The sequence below is a fragment of the Eretmochelys imbricata genome, chromosome 21 (assembly GCF_965152235.1).
Source record: "Eretmochelys imbricata isolate rEreImb1 chromosome 21, rEreImb1.hap1, whole genome shotgun sequence".
In the NCBI taxonomy this organism is placed as follows: domain Eukaryota; kingdom Metazoa; phylum Chordata; order Testudines; family Cheloniidae; genus Eretmochelys; species Eretmochelys imbricata.
Window position 1 is genome coordinate 14,960,932 of NC_135592.1, and position 22,541 is coordinate 14,983,472.

General features: G+C 54.1%; 1 protein-coding gene across 1 annotated transcript in view; it reads left to right on the plus strand.

Moving 5' to 3' along the window:
- The window catches only part of ARL8A (ARF like GTPase 8A), a 38,827-nt gene extending 21,750 nt beyond the window's left edge, over window positions 1-17,077 (plus strand). Inside the window, exons 2-7 of the mRNA XM_077839193.1 lie at window positions 5,609-5,689; window positions 6,714-6,787; window positions 9,194-9,287; window positions 11,528-11,595; window positions 13,874-13,944; window positions 14,353-17,077. Of these exons, the coding sequence (XP_077695319.1) occupies window positions 5,609-5,689; window positions 6,714-6,787; window positions 9,194-9,287; window positions 11,528-11,595; window positions 13,874-13,944; window positions 14,353-14,402 (438 nt within the window). The 3' untranslated portion in view covers window positions 14,403-17,077. The remainder of the gene's footprint in view (window positions 1-5,608; window positions 5,690-6,713; window positions 6,788-9,193; window positions 9,288-11,527; window positions 11,596-13,873; window positions 13,945-14,352) is intronic.
- Window positions 17,078-22,541: the final 5,464 nt, after the last annotated feature.

Genomic DNA, 22,541 nt, shown 5'->3' on the forward strand with positions numbered 1-22,541 from the left:
TGTACCCCAATTCCTTCATTTTCTGCAGCTTTCTGTGCTTGGGGAAGAGTGTGCGGCATTACGGAATCCTAATGAAGGAAGCTGGAGAGCTCATGGGAGTAGCAATGGGCTACAGACCACCAGTTTAAATCTTGCACAGGCGTCTCACGACTGACAGGTGTAGTTTTCTGATGGCCTGTGTATAAAGAGTGGGTGTTTCAGGCAAGTTCCCAGGGCGTCTATCAGACGTGGCATTCACTGGTCCTCTCGCTGACTGTTTCAGCAGAGGCTGAAGACTGAATGGGCCGTGGAGACTGAACTATACGTCCCCCACAAAGCAATGGCTCGGTCTCAGGGTTAAGCACGTGAGTGTGGGAGCCAGTGTGGGGATGCTCGTGCTCCTGCTATTTGTGCTGTACCTGTTCCATGGAGAGGCTCTAGTCTTCCAGGCTGTCAGTTCAGCACTAAAATATGCCCCCAGCAATTAGAAAAAAAGAAACTCTCTCACCAGGGCCCTGTTTTTCTGTGCCCTCATCCAGAGAGCATCCTCAGAGTTCAGCTAAAGCTAATGAGGAAGATAAGCTTAGAAAACGTGACCAGAAGAGAGAATGTCCAGAGGGGGGAAGAGTGAGGCAAATGAGGCAGCAATAGTGAGAGTGACCCCACAGCTGAGGCACGTGGCAGGGAGGGAATAGAGTGGGGAGTGGTCAGGTGGATACAAGTCTGTCAGTTTGTCCATCTGAATGTGCCTCACTCATCTGTGGTACTGGAGCACTGTGGGGGCCATGGCTGGCAACCAGACCATGGAGAGCCCAGAAAGACAAGTGGGCAAATGAGGTTGATTAAAAAATAAATGAGGAGGGATACAAAGTATGGAGCAGCATTGGAATGGAGCCTCTGCTTTGTTTCTGCTGCAATGCCAGGGCAGGCACTGGCTTCCTTGAGAGTCTGCTGCCTTCCCTTCCTGCTGGGTTGGCCATGTAAGTAACGGGGGAAAAACAGACAAGGGACTGACTGGCCTGGTGGTTTGTGCTCACCGCTGTGGATGGAGGCCGGCTACAGTCAGGATTCCAGAGGTGTGGAATTTGCCACTCTATTGCGCTCCTGAATCAAATCCTTCATTTAAAAAAAATTTTAAAAGTTTCTAGCACTGATGGTTGCAAAGAAAACCTTGTGAACTAAGTGTCCTCTGGTGCAGTTCCGTCTTCCTGAACCTGCAGATACCCTGAAACAATAGGTCTGAGATGTGAATGGCATGCTAAGTAGAACGCGTGGGGATGGCCAACGTTGAAATACATCAGGTGGGCTACAGTATTGCTCATTCAATTTCATGTATAATTAAAAACCTACTTGAAAGCTGGTGCACCTGTCCACGAATTGTATAAGGGGAAATAGCGCTCCAAACAACTGCACCATTTCAGTTCCCTCTCTCAGGGCTGGAACGGAGAAACAAAGACCCAGAACAAAGCAATCTAACATGCAGTGCTCTACAGGTTCTTATCCCTTTCCCCAAGGCCTTCCCAGTACCCCTAGCTAGCTCCTGATCCTGTACGTCTCCCACTAGGCCTTCCCGCCTCAAAGGTCCAGCCCTGACCACAGTCTCTCATAAGAGGCAGGACACCTTACATGCAAGTTCCTGTAGGGCTTATGAATAGAAACTGGCATATGACTTACAACTGTAGCTCCCAGCTTTAAAGGGTCCATGGCACCCGAAGGTGCAGTGCCTGCTTACACCTACAAGTTGAACAGTGTAGATGTGGCTGCTGCAGGTGTAGGATGTACCTTCTGCGTAGCAGTGGGCAGACTGTCCTCTCCAGTCTCTTTCTCCTTGGACCAGCAGGGAGTGGAGAGTAGGGAACTTAACAGTGCTCAGACCGTTGGGCCCAGTGAAGGAGCACCGGCTAAGGGGCGTCCGAATCCTGTCATACCTACAGCTCTAAAGATGGGGGCTGTGTCACAAGGACTCTCATATAATGGAAATGGAAAATCCACAGGTTTCTGGCATAGATAGAAAGGACCCATCCACCCCCAATACAAAAAAGGTCAAAGCTAAATTTCTAAACCTAGCCCGTGGTTTTGGTTTGTTCAGTTTGAGGTGCCCAAATTAAGATAAGCTGGGACTGATTTTGAGAGGTGTCCAGGACCTGTAGTTCCCACTGACTTCACTTGGTATTTTGGCTGCTAACCACCTCAACTTGGCATCCAGAATCAGTGGCCACTAATCTGGCCTAAACTATCAGCGTCCTTTAAAGCGAAGGGTCAGTGCTGTCTGCCCCCATCCCGAGCACAATGGCGGGGGGAGGGGGAAGGAGGGTACTAATGGACCTGAATCCCTACCTGCAGTACTTTCTGCTATTCCAGTCCTGGGTTTCCATACTGCGCTGCTGGTGTGTGCCATTTCCCACCCACAGCACCCCCTGTATGGGAATGGAAAATCCGTAAGTCAGTCGCAGGGGATTGGCCTCTGTAAATACCTTGCAAGTGGGTGGGGCCTAACTAGTAAACTTCAGTGGAACATAAGTTTTCATTTTTAAAAAAAAGTACAGCCTCTGTGGTCATGACAGTAACCTTCCAAATGTGGTCTGAAGCCATGAAGACGCATTCAGACTGGAAATAATTTTTTTTAACAGTGGGGGTAAATTTTTAACATTGAGGGTAATTAATCATTGGAATAATTCATCAGGCTTTGTGATAGATTCTCCATCACTGGCAGTTTTAAAATCAAGGTGGCCTGTTCTAAAAGATCTGCTCAATTTCAAACAGGAATTAATTCAGGAACCTCTTATGCAGGAGATCAGACTAGGTGATTGCAATGGTCCCTTCTGGGGCCTTCGAATCTATGATGCCTTTCTGAGTCTGTGAAGGAGGGGGCTGCAGAGAGGACCTGTGGTACTTGCTCCTGATAGGTTTGACAAGGCCAGTCAATTTCAGTGCTGCTATTCAGAATCTATGGACAACATTGATGCTGCCAGAAATCCATGTCAATTTCATGCTGCTGCTGCTGTTTGGCAAATCTAAGATTAGTTGTGCTTAAAATCTTCCCCTCTCCCACTCCTTGCAATAGCCAGGTTTTAGGGGAGTAGCAGAGAGCTGTTCACATCCCCATCCCATCCTCACAGCTGTCAGAAGGCTTTGGTGGGAGCAGAAAAGACCAACAGCTGCTTCCAGTCGCTAAAGGAGCAAGAATTTCAAATTGATCAGATACCCGCTGGGTGGAGCTTGCAGCCCATCTCACATGCTTGGTTGCAGCCAACAAAAGCAACATTGATGCCAGGCCTATTAATAGCCTTTGTTTGGGGAGAGAGTGACCTACAAACGGGAAGGTTTCAAGGCCACCAGGTTTGGGATTGCAGGGCTAACTCCTCCCCTCCCCTCCCCTCTCCCCCCCCCCCCCCCCACAGGTGCAGTGGTTTAATTCACCCATTTAGTCAGCAAGCAGGAAACCTTGATTTAAATAATCTATTTTAATCTTTTTTTAGTTCTTTTCCTAAAGAATGGTTGATGTTGATTCTCATTGTTTGGCAGCCATTAAAACATGTCAATTGGCAATTAAATATAGCCTTTACACTAAATTTGGTGCTTCTTTTTGCTAACCAGGCAGATACTTAAATACGGATAGATTTAGTGTAATTGTATAGCTTAACATACATTTATTCAGATTCTTAATTTTTACATGTTTTATGTTAGGAATTGGTGAATGATGCATTTATTATTTAATAGATGATTAATTTTTTATTCATGATTTGCATCAAGCTGTACTTAGATGGAAATTGGAATTCAATTGAAAATTGAGAAAACTAGCATTTTAAAATTGTTTTCAGTAGTTCAGCAAAACTACCTTAAATGTGCTGGATGCATATCACACAACATGTTTTATATTTACAACTAACTGATTTATTAAACAAAGGAAGTATTAGTGAACTGAACAGAAAGTTTCTGGTCATTGCGTCTTTCAGCCTTAGAACTAGTAGATCTCGTCCTCTTGCACCTCATTTTATTCTTAGATTGGAAGAGGAAAACATGCTTTCCTGCTTTTTCAACTCTCAGTTGGTTTCTTAACTTTGAACAAACTAGTCATTGAACTGAACTAGCTGAATAAACTGAAATGAAGATGATACTCTCTCAGCATCTGCAGAAGAGGTTACTGCTGTCAAAAGCTGATTTAGCACTTCAGTGCAAACTGGTTTCAAGGGCTTACCCAGTGACTTCCACTAGATGAGCATACTGCTTGCATGTTTTTTATTTAAACTATTTGAATAGATTGTAATAAGTTTAGGTCTTAACTTAGGTTGTAATAGTTTCAAGTAGGTGGGTTTTTTTTTAATTTAATTTATTTTTTTTTTAGTATTGATTTTTAATCCACCCTGCAACTCCCTAAAATGAGTTAGCGCAGCATAACTTAAGCCAGAAACCTCTGTTTTTCTGTGTTGCTGGAAACATAACAAGTAGGCATGATTTAATTATAGGAAGATCTTGAATTTTTATACACCCTTTTAACCCAGTTGGAGCCCCAACACCAGGGGTTAGACTGGAGGAAAATAGATGAGGATTCCCCCACAATTCCCCCACTTCTGATGCCAAAATCAGTGGCCATTCACAGTAGATCAGGTTATGAAGATCTGCACTTCTCCTTTATGTGCTTTAGTCAAAAGTGAAATAGTCTAACAGTGGTTACATCTGAATATTCTTCCCTAGGCTTCGGAGTTAATAGCTCATTGAGCTGGAGAACTATGTCCAGTTCTGGGTGTCACACGTTAAGAAAGATGTGGACATATTGGAGAGAGTCTAGAGGAGACCATCAAAAATCATAAAAGTTTTAGAAAACTTGACCTGTGAGGAAAGGTTAAAAAAACGGGCATGTTTAGTCTTGAGAAAAGAAAATTGAGAGGTAACCGGTTTACAAACATGTGAGGAGCTGTTATAAAGCAGACTGTGTTCAATTGTTGTCCATGTCCACTGAAGGCAGGACAAGAAGTAATACATTTAATCTGCAGCAAGGGAGATTTAGATTAAATAGTAGGGAAAACTTTCTAACTCTGAGGGGAGTTATGCTCTGGAACAGGCTTCCAAGGGAGGTTATAGAATCCCTGTTACTGGAGGTTTTTAAGAAAGGTTGGACACACACTTATCGGGTGGGCTAGGTTTACCTGGTTCTGCATCAGCACACGGGGCTGGACTTGATGACCTCTCAAGTTTCCTTCCAGCCCGACATTTCTATGATCTATAGCTATCAACTAGTGCATATTGGCAGTAATGGCCTTGTCCTGTTATGAGTGGAGTTCTTCATGTGGGCCCAGAAGTGTGCATCCCACTCCTAGCCGTTGGGCAGTATTTGTTCCCTGTAGGATACCTGGTTCTGATTTGCGCTGTTTTTGCTGCTGGCAGTAGCCATGACCAGGGGTGTGACCAAAGGGGGTAGAATATTTGGGGCATATTATAGGACAGTCTTTGCAGAGCATCTTGGTTCACCTCCAGCTAGGACTTAATAATAGCTACAGTTAAGTCTTGTTCCACCACAGTCTGCCCAGTGTCATTGGGCTGGGAAGTTTAGATGCTTTGTGCCGGCCTGAGGGTTTGCAGGTCCCCAGCCCCGTGATATGGCTGACTCAGTGTGGTTTGTTCCTTGCAGTCGGGGCAATTCAATGAAGACATGATCCCAACGGTGGGCTTCAACATGAGAAAGATCACCAAGGGAAATGTCACCATAAAGGTAAGATGCAGGCTGTTGGATGGGGAGATGGGGTGGGGAAAATCTAGAGATTCACATGTTCTCATGCAGCAGGTTATTGGGGTGCAAATAATACTGACTAATGCTTCAGTCAGGAGACTTAAAAATAGACCTGCCTCCACACTAGTTCAGTCTGGAAGGTTTTAGATTGCTGCAGCTCCCCTAAAGGGGGGTCAGGTGTATTGGGATGCAGGTTATTCCAGGCTCCAGCAGGAAAGGGCTGCTGGCCAGGCTGCAGTAACATGGGATTTCCTGATTGCATTCATCCTGCCCTTGGTATTTTCCCCCAGGCTAGCACGGGCAGTTAACTTTGTCCATGACAGAGGCTGGAAAGGTAGTTTGCTGAGAAGGGAAGGGAGAGGCTGCAGGTCCTGGGGGTAGGAGCCCATTGGAGCTGTAGGGCTACAGTCCATGATTCATAGCGTTTGTGTCTCGGCAATGAGACAAATAGCACACGCTTTAGCCCTCCACTCCTTCAGATCCACCTGGATGGAAAACCAGAAAATAATCTTGAGTTAGTCAGTACTTCCCATCACTCCTTCATTATAAAGATTCTGGCCCAGGTTGTGCCTTTGGTTGCTGCTCATGCGTTTTGGGGACAAAATGTGGTTCTCAAAACATGTGAACTCTTCAGTGAGGGGGAAATTCTTCCATCATCCTAGCATGGCGAGCACAGAGAGAACTCCTGCAGGCTCCCTGGGACACTGGGTCTTAGACTCCAGCCCTTGCAGGAAGTAGCTGTGAGTGGGCAGAACATTCTGGGTAACTGCGTACAAATGAACAAAGCTCTGCACCCAACTGTGCTTATGAATTCCACAGACCTGCCCGCAATGGAGCAAGGTGACACCTTTTTGTAGGGCTCATCAACAAGGGGAGAAGGGGTAAGAGTTTCAGTAGCAGTGTGCAAAGTCTCTCTTTCAGCTTGGCTCCAAGATCCGTTTCTGCTTTTTGATATGCCGCCTTCCCTGGTCGATGTGCTTCCTGACTCTGCCTCTCTTTCCCACAGCTCTGGGACATCGGCGGTCAGCCTCGTTTCCGTAGTATGTGGGAGCGATACTGCCGCGGAGTCAGTGCCATTGTGTAAGTACCCCCCAGCTGTGCGCACTGTCCATCCCGGACGTTCCCGGGCTGCTGAGCACTGGAGATCCTTTAATACAGCATGGGAAAGTATTAGAGGGTAGGCTCTCAAACAGAGTCTCTTGGTTGAGGTTTGGCAGGACCTTTGGGGCTGTGTCCAGTGGGTTTTGTGCTCTCCCAGGTTGAGTAAATTGCTAATCCTAGGGTGCAGAGATCCTCTGCTGGGAATCAGGCCCCTAGCAGTGAATTAGCTCTTCCCAGCAGCTTACCCAGTGCAGCTGGAGCCCTAAGACGCGCTGTTGCTGTGCTTTTGGTACCCAGCGTCTGGTGTAAGAGGTTCTCATCCTGGGGATAGGAAGTCGTGGGAATGTGTCTGCTTAGTGCAGGAATCCCAGTGTTCTGGTGGTTTACCAGTCTCCCCAACCCACCACGGACTGGTGCCCTAGGTAGCAGAATTACTCTTCGGCTTGATGTTGTCCCGAATAACAGGCTCTTGTGCTCCTGACTGAAGAGTGGTTGTCTTTTTTGATGCTACTGGATCCTTTTGTTCCTGAGGTGCTATTCGCCCATTTGAAGGTGGACCAACTAGACTTGGGTGGCTCAGCTCATTCTGTAGGGTGGTCCCAGGGGACAGCTATAGGCAGTTGCTCTTCCTTCCCAAGGCCTCTCGTACTGCTTGGCAAATTCTGTATTTATGAGAAGGAGCAGCCTTCAGTCGATCTTCATTCCCGGTTGTAAACAAATTCCCTTTGCCTGAGTCTACGCCCATTTTGTGGTGCTGCTTGTGAACATTTTGGGGATTGAGTTTACTGGTAGCAATGTCTGTGGAAACAACAGGCATAGCAGCCTATTCATGGTGAGCACTCCTGAAAAATGAGTCCAGTCAAATCTACACAGATGTTTCATATCCAATACATGCAAACTGTACACCAGCAAGCTACAAACAGGAGCTATTCACAGATTGTAACAAATGCTGTTGAGAATCTCAATCCACGTAAGATGTCTGTAAGCAGAAAGAGGTGTTCGCTAAATGCGAGGACATCCATTATTTGCCCAACTCAAGTCCCCTAATCTTACCACGTTCGGTATCATCATTTACGTGTGGCTGCTCTGAAGAGTTTGGTGACATAAGCTATGGTGTCATAAATATGCGGATGACATTCAGCTCCACCTCGTTTCATCAGACAGGAATGGAATAGACTCTTTGTTCTTCTGCTGTCTGGCTGAGACTGAGGCCTGGATGAAAGCCAGAGTTTAGCAGATTTAGACTCAGACCAGATAAGGCAGAGGTGATACTGACTGGCACAGAGAAGCACCTTGAGGATCTGAGGAAATTTATAGTTTTTCCCTTAACTAAAAGTGTCTTGTTAGTTGTTGCTTGGTTTGCAGCTGGAGCCAGAAATGCCCTCTGTCATTTACGTCTGCCTGCGATTATGCCATTCCCTCTCTGATAGACCCTCCACCTATCATCAGTGCATTGCTGCTTCTAGGCTGGATTACTGCAGCACGCGCTGTCTGGGACCAACATCAAAGGCCACTCAGACAGCACCCTTCCTGTGCTCTGCAACCCCGGATGGGTTTTGGCAGGAACGGGACAGCAGTTGTTTGTCCCAGCAGGCTCTCCCTCTGGAGATATGACTGAGCCCAGCCTGACCACAGTTAGAACTTGATAGCTGTCATTTATGTCTCCTGGCTGTAGACTCTCTGGCATTCAGCCCACTGTCTGGGCTTCCCCACCTCTGCAGTCAGCTATCTGGATGCTGGATGGGGTTATGGAACACGGTGTATGCTGCTTTTCTGGGAAAAAGCATGGTGAAGTGCCCCCAGCCACAAGGGTGTTAGATGCTGTAGGAATGCTGATAAGAATCTAAAAGAGCAAGAGTCACTTTTTGTAGGGCACCCAAATGCAGTGCGCTGTTCCCACGCCCACTGGCAAGGCTGAGGTTGCATCTGTAGCAGAAGGTGCCGGGTGAGTTGAAGTTCTTGCTATGCCCATGAGGACTCCTGGCTCTCAGCAGGGGAAGAGTTAATGACTGGCTTTGCAGTCTTGAGGGATGGATGTGGCTTGGCCCCTACAAGGACCCATCGGGGCTTTCCCAAGGGTGCTAAGAGCCCAGAGGTGGGAAGGGAAGGGTGTGGGTCGTTGACACGCGGCGAGTACCAGGGGACTAATCTGAAGTGTTTCAGAGAGAGAGCGGTGACTCTGATTTGCTTCATAGCATAGATTTATACTGATGGGTCAGGAAACTGTCCCAGTGGAGAGTAGCAGCTCTCTAAGGAGGCCTGAGCACTTGGTAATGGAGAGCGGTGGTTGGGACACTGGTTGTTTCGCGCTCCTCAGGTGGGATTCATTCGATCTTCCTCTTCCAGTGGCCTAGGCTCAGTGATAATGTTCCCTCCCCATTCCAGGTATATGGTGGATGCTGCAGACCAGGAGAAGATTGAGGCCTCAAAGAACGAACTTCACAACCTGCTTGACAAGCCGCAGCTCCAGGGCATCCCTGTAAGCACTCTCCAGTCCAGGGGTAGTGGAAGACAGTGTGGAGCAGACAGATCTCATTGGCTGGTCCCCCGTCATTAGGGTTGCTTGGTCATACGTGCAAAGCAGGTTCTGTGATGGCGTCTCACTCGTTCGTGTGTTGAAGTAGCTTTGTAAGGTTATGATCTCCAGGCTGGGGCTGGGCTGGAAGGTGACTTTTTGGGAAAATTTGAGGAAGATCTTGACGCAGCTTCCCATAACCCTACAAGCCATCAAACCCCCTGGTCCCATTGGTGGGCCCACCAGAAGCTCCGAAGTCGCTAGACTGGAGGCGATGAGTGTAGATAATGACCTGTCCATCGCCTATGGGGCGGAGGGATTGAGTGGGGATTATAAGTGATTGACGCACCCACTGAGCGTGCTCAAGAGGGAGAGCTGCCATTTGGAACGCAAGTCTTGTTTGTGAGCTCGCAGTAAGGTTTTTGACTGGCCAATAGGACTTAGGGGTGCTGCTGGGGCAGTTTGCAAGAAGCAAATTGTAATATCTTCACCCTGACATGGGGATTGATGCTTCAGAAATGCAGAAGGGGGTGCAGCTCCACATAGCACACAAAGCACGTGATCTCATCCCAAAAACTGCCTTAGCTGGGGCAGGAGAACATCACAGATTCGGCTGTTCTGGAGGATCTGTGTGACTTTTGCTGCCTTCTGCAAATTCTGAGCTTTAGTTTAAACTAAACCAAGTGTCTGTTCCTACACAAAACACTTGTAGCCACTGATCAGTGGCCTTGAGTGCACGTAATCTTTCAAGAATATTAATTTAGGAAGAAAAAGCACTCAAGTTAGCAAAGCAGGAAGTGCAGAGTTAGGGTTACCATTAAACAAGGCTCTGCCTCACTCCGAGGACCTCCACAACCCAAATTCTGCCCTTGTCTAGCAACAGCTATGACGCATTCTCCAAAGGAAGCAGAAAATATTGTCCAATATTATTTTCTGTCGTTGACATGAGCAGAAGAAAGATTCCATCCTCTCTTGCTTTCTCCATGAATGACTAGAAAATGACTTTAAAAATGAAAGTTGCCATTGAATATTGCCTTTCTTTAGTTTTAGTCCGATCTGTATGTCAAGGGTGTGAATGTTTTTAATCTCTTTGGGGCGGGGACCATCCATTTTCCTTTGTCCACAATGACAATATGGGTGTGGTAAACAGGCTGCATAGTGAAGGAATATGACACCCACCTTGGTTGTGCTACAGCCCCTCTACTTGAGCCTGCTGCTGAGCAGTCCGCAGGTGGAGTGGAATTCGGATAGACATGTCTGCACCTGTGACCCCTTGTCTCGGTCTCTCCGAGGGCAGAGTTAAGGTGGTGCTGCCCCTTTAAGTGTAGGTCATTGCTTTGCTTGAAACATGCAACCTGACCTCAGCATTTCTGACTTGCTGACGTCTGAGGGGTTAATTCTAGGGGAATATGCCCTTGCAGGCACACATCAGTGGTTCAGCTCTAACTCCACCTTTGTGATGGTTTCTAGATTGGAATTTTCTTAATTCCTTATCAGAGGGGTAGCCATGTTAATCTGTATCACAGAAACAACAAGCAGTCCGTTGGCACCTTAAAGACTAACAGATTTCTTTGGGCATAAGCTTTTGTGGGTGAAAAACCCACTTCTTAATGGGTTTTTCACCCACAAAAGCTTATGCCCAAAGAAATCTGTTAGTCTTTAAGGTGCCACCGGACTCCTCATTGTTTTCTTAATTCCTTAGCTAGCTATAACCTGAGACTGCAGAATGAAGAACAGACCCACGCTGCTCCCATTACCCACTCTCCTTTGTGCCCACCCTGCCCCTGATGTCTCCTCCTGCAAACCAAAGCTATTCATGAACACCCTCAGCTCTTGGCAGCCCCCAGATGCTTCTCAGCCAATTCAGCCCCGGGTGCAGATTAAAGGACTCCCCTAATCTATGTCCAGCAGCCCCATGGGGTATAGGAATGTGCGGGCCTTGCCTCAGTTTCCCCATCAACTCCTCCACCCCAGCATATCCTGGGAGAGGAGCGCTTGGGCAGGTGGAATAGAGCTGGCTTTCACAGGCTGTCAGGAATTCCCTAGGAGGCAGTTTTGATTCCTTCACACCAACGAATTTTCTGTTGCCAAAACTATAGTTAGGTTCCTGGACTCCCTGTCCCCCACCCCGGCCCGGGCACAGTCAAAGCTGGCTTGATGTGGGTCTGGGACTGAGAGTGCTGACACTCTTTTCCCCCCTCCAGGTTCTAGTGCTCGGGAACAAGCGAGATCTTGCTGGTGCCTTGGATGAGAAAGAGCTTATTGAGAAGATGTAAGTACGGTTCACTTCCCCCATTCTGGCGGCAGGCGTTGTCAGTCTGACTCCGGCTGCCTGTACCTCTCAGCAAAGGTTGGGGTGGGATGGTAGCAGAGGTTGCTTTGGGGATGCCGCGTTTCTGTGTATTGCTGAGTAAAAGTCTCGGGGGTCTGATCCAGGTGGCTGCTAAGGGGTTAACGAAGGTGCCTGGTGCATGGGTTTGCGGGAGCTTCTCCCAGGATGCTGGAGAGGCCTTCCCAGAGCAACAGCGGAGAGGGATCCCCCACCATGGAGTGCAGCAAGCCTTGCTCCCCAAAATGCCCCCAGCCCCTCGGCTTCTCTGTCCCACTCCCTAAAGACATTACCCCTCCACCAGCTCCCACCCCACAGCATGGCCATTGGCGGGGGAGGAGAGACTACTGCTGTAACCCTCTCTAGCATGTGCAGAGTCCTGGTCCCTTCCTGCTAGTTCACCACTGGGGAGTTGCTCTGCAATGGCCTGTCAGTAGGAGGCGCCATTGTGAAAAGGAGCGTGGGTTTCCTGCGCTGCCCAGGGGTGCTTCTGCAATCCAGCAGTGCTGGGTGCTGCCCCTTTACATGGGTCAGGGCCTGGAAGCCTTTTGAGCAGAGAAGGTTTGTTCATCTCCACGATCCCTTCATGATAACAGAGCTGTGCCGAGCCTCCCCAGCCTGGGTCCTGCTATGAAGTCCTCGCATCCCATTTGTGACACCCCAGGCATTGGGGCAGGCTGTGCAAAGGCTCGTGCTGCGGGGGCTGAGAGGGGGGAGTTGGCAGCCCAGACAGTGACCAGCGAGGCAGCTGGTTTGGGGAAACATGTCCTAGGTGCTCTGCTTTGCTCCTCTACAGTAGCTTTTTCACTATTACATCAGCCTGGTTTTTCTTTTGGATCTACACTTCTCCACGCGCCACAGACCTGGGGAGGCCTCGTTACCCAGTGCCAGCAGCTGGAAAGGGGAACTGCGGGCCCTGGGTTCTGTCCTGCCTTGGCCACACCCTCGCTGTGTGACTGTGGGCAGGGCCTCAGCTGTAGAATGGGGCTAATCTCCAGTCTGTGTGGAGCTGAGGGGCCCTTGGCTGAAAGTTGCTAGATCAGGGTGAAGATGGTCATTTTGCTTGAGCTTTTCTCAGCTTCGGCCACATGGTGGCACTAGAGCCGCAGCTTGCTCTTACTGCAGTGCTTCATCTCAAGGGTATGTCTACACTGCACAGTAAGCCTGGGTGATTGACACCTGGGTCTGAGCCCCCAGGTTAGCCGGGAAAAGCCCTACCCACTTCACTGTGTCTGCACTCCCCCGTGCTGAGCTGCTCGAGGGTTCCTGCCCAGTCCATTGCAGGAGGAGTTGTGGGATGGACACTGGAGGTCACGCAGCACGTAAGTGGTTTTTGCCTGCATCCTCGCTGCAAAATGGGCAGGTTCCAGCCCGAGGTAAAGCGCATCCTGGGCTCTAACCCTGCCCCCCAGCCGGGTCAGCTAGCCTGGGCTTAAGGCACATTCAAATCCGGGTCCAAGGTGTTTGTGTGAATGGGGGGAGTTTACAGGTAAGAGAATATGTATCTTCTCTTACCTGTAAATTCAGCTAAGAGCCTGGGTTAACTGAAGTGAAGACGTACCCTTAGACTCCTGCATCTGGCTGGAGCCCGGGTCCTGCAGCCCGAGTGGTAGGAGAGCGTTTCCACAGGCTCTCACCTCGGGACACAGCACAGCCAAGGAGCTCTTTGCAAATGGCCAACGAAGTCCTTCGAAGGCTCTGCTGCTCTGTCGGTGGGGCTGGAGCCTGGGCCATGGCACAGAGCCCTCCTGTGCCCACTGCCATGGCAGTGATACTTCTAGTCCTGGTTTGGATTTGGAGGATCTTAAGCATTTGATAACTGTGGGTTGCTCTTGTCCCTTTTCCAGTGGGAAGCTAAGGCAGAGAGGGGAAGTGCTGGCTGAGTCTGGCTTGGTGCCGCGGGTAGGACCCTGATTCTTGTTTCCTGTATGGTTGTGGAGCTAGCTGGGTAATACACAGCCCGCCCGGCGTGTTCATGGTTGGGGGCCTTGTTCCATTTGTCAGGAAGCTTTTCTTTTCAGTTCTTTCATTGCTGAAAGACTGTTGACTGGCCCCATCCTGAGCCAGCAGCACCAGAAGGTTATAGCAGGGACCTCCGAGGGAGGGTGGGGTGCCCCCTAACGGAAGGGACTCTGCTCCCCGAGCCCTTTACACAGGCTGACTGGAGCAGCTGGAGTCTGCAGTAAGCAGTCTGTGCTTTCACGGCTCCATCTCTCCACAGGAACCTGTCTGCCATCCAAGATCGAGAGATTTGTTGCTATTCCATCTCCTGCAAAGAAAAGGACAACATTGGTGAGTGCTAGGCCATGGTCTGCAGGGAGCCGGAGGGAGGGGACAGTCTGGGCTCCTTTGGGAAACACCTGCAGTTTCAGGTTGTGCAGTGAATTCAGACCCTGGTATTCTGGCTCCTAAGCCCATTAAGCTCATGACGAGGCAAAATGGGGCAGAAGTGTCACTTCTCAGCTGTGAGTGGCCTACACTCCCCATCCCAAAGGCAGGCTGTGGGCAGTGCCCCAGGAGCTGGGCCCAAGGTTTCCAGGCCGTGGGGGACACTGCTTCAGAGTAGTGGCTGAAATGCAGCAGTGAACAGCTGTGTTAGAGAAGGTGCTCTAATGCCCCGCTGACCCCTTCCCCTGAGCCCTGTGGTGGAGGGGGCACCGTGCCCTTTGCGGGCGCTAACTCTGTGCGTTGCCTTTGCAGACATCACCCTACAGTGGCTTATTCAGCACTCAAAGTCCAGGAGAAGCTGAGAGCCCTGAGACCACGCCTCGGAGCGAGGAAGATGCCATTGTCCAAGCCCCACTTCTCTCAGTCCCCTGCTCTCTGTCCCTCTCTCTCTCTAGATGGGTATTTTTAGGGGACCCGAGGCTCTGCTCCTGCTGAGACGGAGCTCCTGTTTTTATTGTAAAGAAGCTGTCGGACTCCTCTCTCTCTCTCTCTCCCCCTCTCGTTTTGGCACTGTTCTGTTGTGGTCGATGTGTACACAGTATATATATATGTATATATCTATTTTAATTTAAGCAATTACGCTGTTACGAAACTGGGCTCTGTGACCTGTAGAAGTGCTGGAGGTGGTTGAGCCCCCAAGGCAGTATTGGGAGGGTGTCGTGGGAGCGGAGCGGCTTGGCTGGACCATTCCATGCTGAATGCAGGCCCCTATGGGGGCGTCCCTCCAACCCTGAGGCCTGTGGGCCCCTCTGATATCTTCACTAGGTCCGGCTCTCCCCCTCCCCGCCCCCCCACCAAAAAAAAGCCTTTAGAGCTCCCCATGCCCACCCCCGCTCTCTGTGCTGCATGTGGACATGGCCCTGGGGGGCAGGGCAATGGGGGCTTTTGAGGTCAGCAGTCTTGACCAGGCTGTGGGGAGTCAGTGCTGTGCCCGTCTACAGAGCCACCCCTCCTGCTCCTAGACCTCTGCCCCTTCCCCCGGCATTCGGCCTTTCGATCCCATGCTTAGGCAGGGATTGGGCGCTGGCAGGGGCAGGGGCAACTCCCTCTCTCCCTCCCTCTCCGCTTCCCTTCCTGCAACCCAGGCCCCAAAGTCTCCGCAAGTGACTCACTTCTGCCCCCTCCCCTGGCTGTGGAGGAAGGTGGGGGCACTCTGCCATTCCTCCAGGTTGCTTTGGGGAGGTCTCCAGCTCCTTAGACGCTCTCTGGGTGGGGCGAGCTGTGCAGCATGGGGGTCAGGGTGAGCTGGTACCTGCGGGCCAGCGACCAGCGCCTTGGGAATGCTCTCTGTGCCCAGAGCTGGGGAGGGAGCCGTGGCACCTGCTGACCCAGGTCCTGCCGAGGCCCGTGCAGAGGGGTGGTGTGCAGCACGCACTCACCTGTGCTCTCGTGACCTGTCATTGTCTCTGCCGTGGGGCTAGGCCCCCCTTCGCTCAGGGGAGGGCTCAGTGCTGTTGCAATTGCTGGAGAACTGAAGCCAAGGACAAAGCTCCGAGGAAGGCCTTTCCCTTCCCCCCATGCTCCAGCATCCGGGAGCAGGGTTCCCCTCATGCTGCAGCCCAGGAGGGGGTGTCTGCCCCAGCTCATGTACCCACCTCATACCTGGGAGATCAGGGGCTCAGGCTCTGGTGAGCCAGAGATGGGAAAGCCCCTTCCGGCCTTGTCCTGCCCTGGGCCCACGGAGAGAGATTGTGCCCTGCGGTGGGGCTCTCCACCTTGGCTTCTGGGTCTAGGGGCATGGCTCTCCCTTCCCCAGGAGGGTCTGTGTGTTGAAGGCTGGCAGCCAGAGACCCCACCCCACACCGTGTGAGTCCAGGAGCTTTAGATATCTCTGCCCCCTTCCCACCCACCCCCCCCGGAAGTGAGGCGGGCTTCCCTGTGCTCCAAGTTCTGGCAGTGGGGCTGCCTTACGTCCACCCCCTGCAGTGCTGGGTGTGGGCTCCCCCTTGCTTGATGTGCTTCCCCCTCTAAGCTGCTCCCTTCCATTCCAGTGATGTGCATGTTGGGAGGAGGGCTGGCCCTTGTTGGGGGGGGTGGGGGGGAAGGTGTTTGCAGCAGGATGGGGCATGTCTGGCTGCCCACAGTCCCAGCACAGCAGAGCTGCTCTGGAAGGTGCCAGGGCTGCTGTGCAAAGCTCCCCATGACTCTGTTCCCATCCCAGGGCTGTTCACTCAGGGCTCTCGTGGACTAGAAACAAGCTGGCCGGCTGTGTCACACTGCTGCCCCCAGGTCTGTCCCAGCCCCAGAGGGGGCACAGCTGAGAGTGCTGGCACAGGGGCACGTCGAGGGGGTGTTGGCCTCTCCCAGTGCGCAGGGGCCAGAGGAAAGGCCTGTCTCCATGGAACGGCGGGGCTGATGGGCCCTGTGTGATGTCAAGGTGGAATTCCTTGCCCTCTACAGCCCCGGCTAGTAGGTCTGGTCTCCAGCCAGCCAGCGGCAGGGAGGGGAAGTGGCAGCCAGGCCTGGAAGGAGGGGAAAGGAGCAGCAGTGTGCTCCAGCCCATGTGACTTCTGTGCTGTGCTGGAGCCTGCTGATGGAGCCTGGAGGTGGCCCGGAGCCGGCTGGGGGCGAAGCGGCAGGACCTGGAAGGACCATGAGGCGGCTGCTGCGCACAGCCTGCCTCTGTCCGGCTGAGGGCAGCTGCCTGTAATCCAGGCCCAGCCGCATCCCCCCCGTCCAGTGTGTCAGCTCGGGGCGGCCAAGAGCCCTGGGCTCCTTCCCTGGCCCCCCACTCTGCACAGAGCGGGGGCAGGGGCGTCCAGCCTGCTTTGTTCTTCTCTTTTCTCGTTTTCGCAGAATTGCACAAGGAGCCATTTCCATGGTTTATTTAATGAATTGTAAAGTGGTGTCATTTATTCCTTTTTTAGGAGAGATTTTTTGGCTCATATTGACCTTCTCTGTTGGGAAATGATTCTTGTAACTGTACGATTTTTTTTTTGGCCTCCTAATCATAATAAATTAACAGTTTTGTGTTGCGGGGGCGTGTTTGCTGTGGTCTTGTTTCCTCTCCTCATCTCACCAGCTTGTCAGGGGTCTTGGCACATGGTCCATCTGCCAGGGACGACTCGCACCCTTGCACAGTTAAACCAGGGCTTTCTTGGGCACTGCCCTATTGCCCGAGGGCGAGAGCAGCTGGGGCTTGCTGTCAGGGCTGGGGCTTGTCGTTCTGAGCAGGGGCAGAGGCTGGCAGTGGGGCTCATGCCCCATGTTCACCCTCTCATAGCCCACTCGACTTAACCCCTTCAGGCATGTAACTAGGTTGGCAGCCGAATCGTCAGCTGGGCAGCAGCGTCAGCTCTTCCTGCTGTGGTAGAGATGACGGAGAAGGTGGGGGGGAGAGAAGTCTCCCAGGGCCTCGTGTCCTTGACCCGCAAGGTGGAGCTGGAGGGGGGCAGCGTTCGTCACCCCCCAACGCTGCTCTCCAGCTGCTCCGCACCGTGCTCCTCGGTCTGGCCTGGTCTCGCTGCATGGGGCTCAGGCTGTCAACGCGGCGGTCTTGCTTTTTGTGCCCGGGGAAGGGCATTTAGCTGGGTCGAAGATTTAGATGGCCGCTTCTGGGACGGTGACACAAAGCCCTCAGCTTAGGGCGGCTCCCTTGCCTTAGCCTTGTTGACACTGGGCTATGCCCTGCTATGGGTCTGGGCTGCGGTGGGTGGAACACCTCTACCTCCAGCTCCCTCCCCCTGCTCTCCTCACCCTCCGCACGAAGGACAACTCCTTGCCCTGTGCAGACTTCTGAGGACCCAGCCCTTGCTTTGCACTATGGCCTCCCTGTCTGTTCAGGGTAAGCCCTACGGGCCAGGCCTGGCCCCCAGCAGCGGGAGAGGGATACGCTCCCTTAAAAGCAGGCTCTCTGCCAGCCCACCAGCTCCGGGCTGCCTGTGCCCTTGTGCCCCTCCTCCCGTGCTCCTTTCCCTGCGCTGCTGGCCTTCCTGGGCTCTGAGTAAGTGTTGGCGAGGTGCCTAGTGCTGCTGGGAGAAACTCAAACAAGCTCCGGCGGGCCCCCTTTCAGCATATCCCGTCCTGGATTAGCACAGTGAAGGCACCTCGAGGGGCAGAGCGGGCTGGGCGCCAGAGCGAGCCACGCCAGCAAGTCTTGGGGGGCGCCGAACGCAGCACTCAAGCCCCAGCCAGCACTAGGGGAAGCTTTTCCCACCGTTGAAAGGCCGGGCTGGGGCTGTGTGCTCCTCTCTGCTGTGCATGCCCAGGGCCCACCCATGCCCTTGTGTACCTGACTCTCCGCGCGACAGCGGGGCCTCCTGCCCCTGCCCTGTTGCACACCTGGAATTTCAGCAGCAGGTGGTGGCCTGGGGGGCAGATCACCGGGGGGCGGGGAGCTGTCCCGAGCTGTGAGGGTGCAGGGCCAGCATGGCCCCCGCCTACTGTGCTGGGAAAGTATCTGCTGCAGGCTCCTTCCCCCTCTTGCTCTGAGCTGTGGCCTCTCCAGGCACCTGGCTGCTCCCCACTCGTACCCACCTCTCCACGCAGTTGCCTCCTTCCAGTTGGCCAGGGCCGGGTGCAGCCTTATGCCCCCCTCTCAGGTGTGGGCTCATGGCCTAGGCACTGGGCTAGTTGCCAGCAATGAAGGAGCGGGGGGGGGTTGCTGATAGAAGCCCCACTGGGGCAAATGCACCCCATCCTACCTGGTGACCAAAACAGGGCAGCTCCCCCTGCTGCTAATGTGGGTGTGTGGGGGGGGAGTTCTACAGGTTTTTGGGCATTTGCATGCAGAGGGGTTAGCATTCAGGGCCCCCTCCAAGGGCACTGAGACTGTGCCATGGAGGGAGACCCTCCGGTGAGGCAAGACCAGGGCCTCCCCGCTATGGGAGAGAGCGAGCGTGTTGAGTGGACGTGGGCCCGAGAGGCTGGTGGAGCAAAGGGGGGACGTGGAGCATGAGACTCCCCCTCCCCCAATAAGGTGTCCCCTGACTGCCCTACCCGGGATGGGCATGGGATGCCAATGCGGCTGAGTGCCATACTCCAGCCCCCTCCTAGAGACAGGCAAAGCCAGGGCCGGAAATCCCATCCCCTGTGGGGTGTGGGGACCCTTGCTCAGGGGCAGGGGCGCTTCCCCCAGCAGCTCATTACCGCAGTGTGAAGGAGCCCGTCTCCCCTCCTGCCGCACTGGTTTCGGCCCCTTTCTGGTCTCCATCCTACCCCTGGGGCCGTTGATGGGCTGGGGCAGGTGCCCCCCTGCGCTGCAGGTCCCATATGCTACTTTCAACCCTGTTTGCACACTGGCAGCCATCCCTGCCTCCGGCTACCCCTCCCCGGCTCGCTTTTCTCAGCCTCTCCCGCCAGCCAGCCTGCCAGGCTCCGGAACAAGCCCTGCATTGTTCCCCCTGGCCCCAGCTCAGGACAAACCAGCACAGAATGAGCCACACGAAGGCAGCTCCCCCCGCCCTGCAGCCCTCGTCCTGCATGCGAGTCACAGCAGCCCCCAGCCAGCTGGCTGAGCCCCCCGCCCCCCCAGCCGGGAACGCACCCGGCCGTGGCGTGCGGGAAGGACTGTCCGGTCCAGCGGCTCCACTCCTCCTGCACCATCGCTCCCGGGCACCAGCCCTGTGGGACCTACTCCTCCAGCATGTCACCAGGGCAGGGCGGCACTTGGAAGGGAGTGAGGGGGCTGCAGAAGGGCAGCCCCCCCCCCCCCCCCCGGCTTCCATCATCTCCCAGCATATGCCATGCAATTCTGGGATGCTTGGCTAGTGAGGCGATGTACACCCAGGCAGCTGCAGCTTGGCTCCGCATGTGGACGCTTCCCCCCAGCCCCCCCATCTATCCATCTAGGCATTTACCCTGCGCTCATCACACCCCTGTGGCCCCCCATTTCCCTGGCCGCCCCCACTCCCGCTGCTTCCCCTAGAGTCACATTTTAATACCCTGAGCTGGAGCTGGTTGCAGAGGCCAGGGCCTGAAGCCTCCATCATCTCCCCCCACACATGCACACCCTTGGGGCGATGAGGGGTTGCTGGGCTGATTGATGGCCCCTCGAATGCCAGGGCTGCCCCCTGCCTGCACAGCGAAAGGAGCGAGCGGCCCAGCCCGCCCATGAGGGCTGGTCTCCTTGGGAGCTAGCGGGCATGCACGGCTGCCAGCGGGACCTGGTGCCTTTACTGAGTGGGGGGATGGGGGGGGCAGCCTTCATGCTCCCGAAACAAAGACAGGGGCTTTTGTCTCCATGGCGACAGGCCCAAGGGAAACCGGTGGGTGTCATTCCCTGGACAAAGCCCTCGCTGAGCTCCTGGTGCTTAGCAACCACCTCCCTCGCCCCGTGGCATTTCACCGGACTGGGGGTGGCTGCCGAAGCGCAAGAACAAAGAGCTTTAACATCCCTGAGCAACCGGGGGCCAGGAGGCTGAGGTGGGGGTGGGCAGCAAAGCCGAGCCAGCCGGCTCGGCCTGGGCTATGGGCCTGCGTCCCCAGTCATTGCCGCCGAGCCACCAGGAAAGACCGGCTGGGCCCATTCACCTGCTGCTTGCCCCGGTTCAGCCGGGCCTCCCGGCGACTCAGCTGCTGTCCAGAGACCAAGCAGGTCACGGGACCACGGCCTCCGTCACCGGGCCTGGGCACAGATGTGCCATGTGGGAACAGAGGCCAGTTTTCTAGCCTATCAGTTTCTCGTTCACGCCACCTGAGCTGAGATTTCTCTGGCCTGCCCCGGCCCTGGCAGGCTTTCCTGGCCGCTGAAGGGTGTGATCAGAGACAGCCTCTCACACACAACAGGATCCTGGGGCAGAGCGAAAGCGGGGGGCTGAGGAAGAGGTGTTCCCCGAGCTGCCTCAGCGAAGCGGCTCGTGCTACCAGTGACTGGCACAAGCTTCACGGTGCTGGCCCATCCTGAAGCCGGGGCTGGGGACGCCGCAGGGTCGGGGGTGATGGCTGTAAAACACTCGGGCAGCCGTTGGGTAATGAGCCCTTTGCACTCGGCGCATTCTCGGCCTGAGATCTCAAAGCGCTGGGTAAGCTGCAAGGCGGATGGGGCTCCATCATGCCAGTCCCCGACCCGCTCTGCACTGGACTTCTCCTGGGACGGGCTGATTTCTGACACACCCTGGTTCAGACGTGCCAAGAGAACAGCCTCACTCCATGTGGCCACATCTGTCCTGCTGGAAACCGGGGTGGGGCATGTGGGGCTGGGCAGCATGACATTGACGCAGCAGTTTGCTGCCCTCTTCCAGAGCTCCCAGCGCCTGAGCTCAGGCTGAGCGGGGGGTGAGGTTTTAGGCTGGTTCTCCATGCAGCTGACCCGGTTTCCCTGCCAGTGCTGGGTAAAAGGCCCAAACTCTCCTCGCCTGGGAAGCCAGTGGTGCAAACCTGGGAGCCCCGCCCTGGGGACAGTCCTGCAAAGGGTGGTGCCGTAGGATTCAGAACCAGGGGTGAGGGAACCGTGGCCCTGTGCCATGTGCCACGCTGCTCAGGGCTGAGCTGGGCATCACTATTAACCTGGGGACATTACCTTGCTGGTGTGCATTGGGGGGGGCTTGCCCGGGCCTGGCCAGCGGGATCAGAGAGCATGGGCCTGAGGGGGATGCCAGCAAAGAATGACTTTCGGAGGTCACGGTTTCTCTCCCCTGCCTGGGCATGGAGATGGTTCTTGCCCATTTAGGGATATTCAGAGGAGTTTCTTTGCACATTGGTTCTTCTAAGCTGCCAGGGAGCTGGTGGACCCAGAGCTGGGTTGTTTGCCTCCTCCTCCGGCTGCTGGGTGCACAGAAAGCCTGCTTTGTGGGCACGTGCGCTGGGCCCCGGCTCCTGTTGGCTCCTTTCTACTTCACAAAAGGCCCAGGTGCCATGTGAAGGCAGCAGCCAGCAGAAACAGGCTCTCTGTGTCGGTGCCGAGGGGGGAGCGGTGCCAGGCTCCCCGACAGGCTGAGACCCTGAGCTTGTGCCCTACTCCCCTCCCCACCCCCACTGGCAGCAGCCTTCCGGGTAAGGCCGGGGCTCTCCAGGACTCCAGCCTAGCCTGCAGCTGCAGAGGAGGAGCTGGGCTGGGGGGCTGTGCTTTGCCCCAAGCTCACTGTGCCCCTCTGGGGATCTTCAGGGGCGAGGCCAGCTCTTGTTCTTGGGCTTCGGAGGGGTAAGGGACTCGCCCGCGCGCTGGGATTAGGACTCAGGATTAGCTGGCGCTCAGCCCGGAGCTAAAGGCCCCACACGAACATGGTTTCTGCTAAGATGGGAGCCGGATCCTCAGGCCTCTTCAGGCTGCTTTGTGCCACCAGGGCTGTGCCCCGCAGCCAGAAAGCAACGCTACCGATGCAGTGCCTCAGCTACAGGGGCATCTCCCGCTGGCGTGGAGCCAGCCTGGGGTATAGCCAGCATGGCACCACCTGCTCCCTGCCCCTCTGGTGCCAGGGATGGGTCAAGGTGAAGGCCCAGGGAGGAGCAGCACCTTGCACTTGAGCCATCCGCCACTGGGAGAACTATCCCGCGGGGCTGAT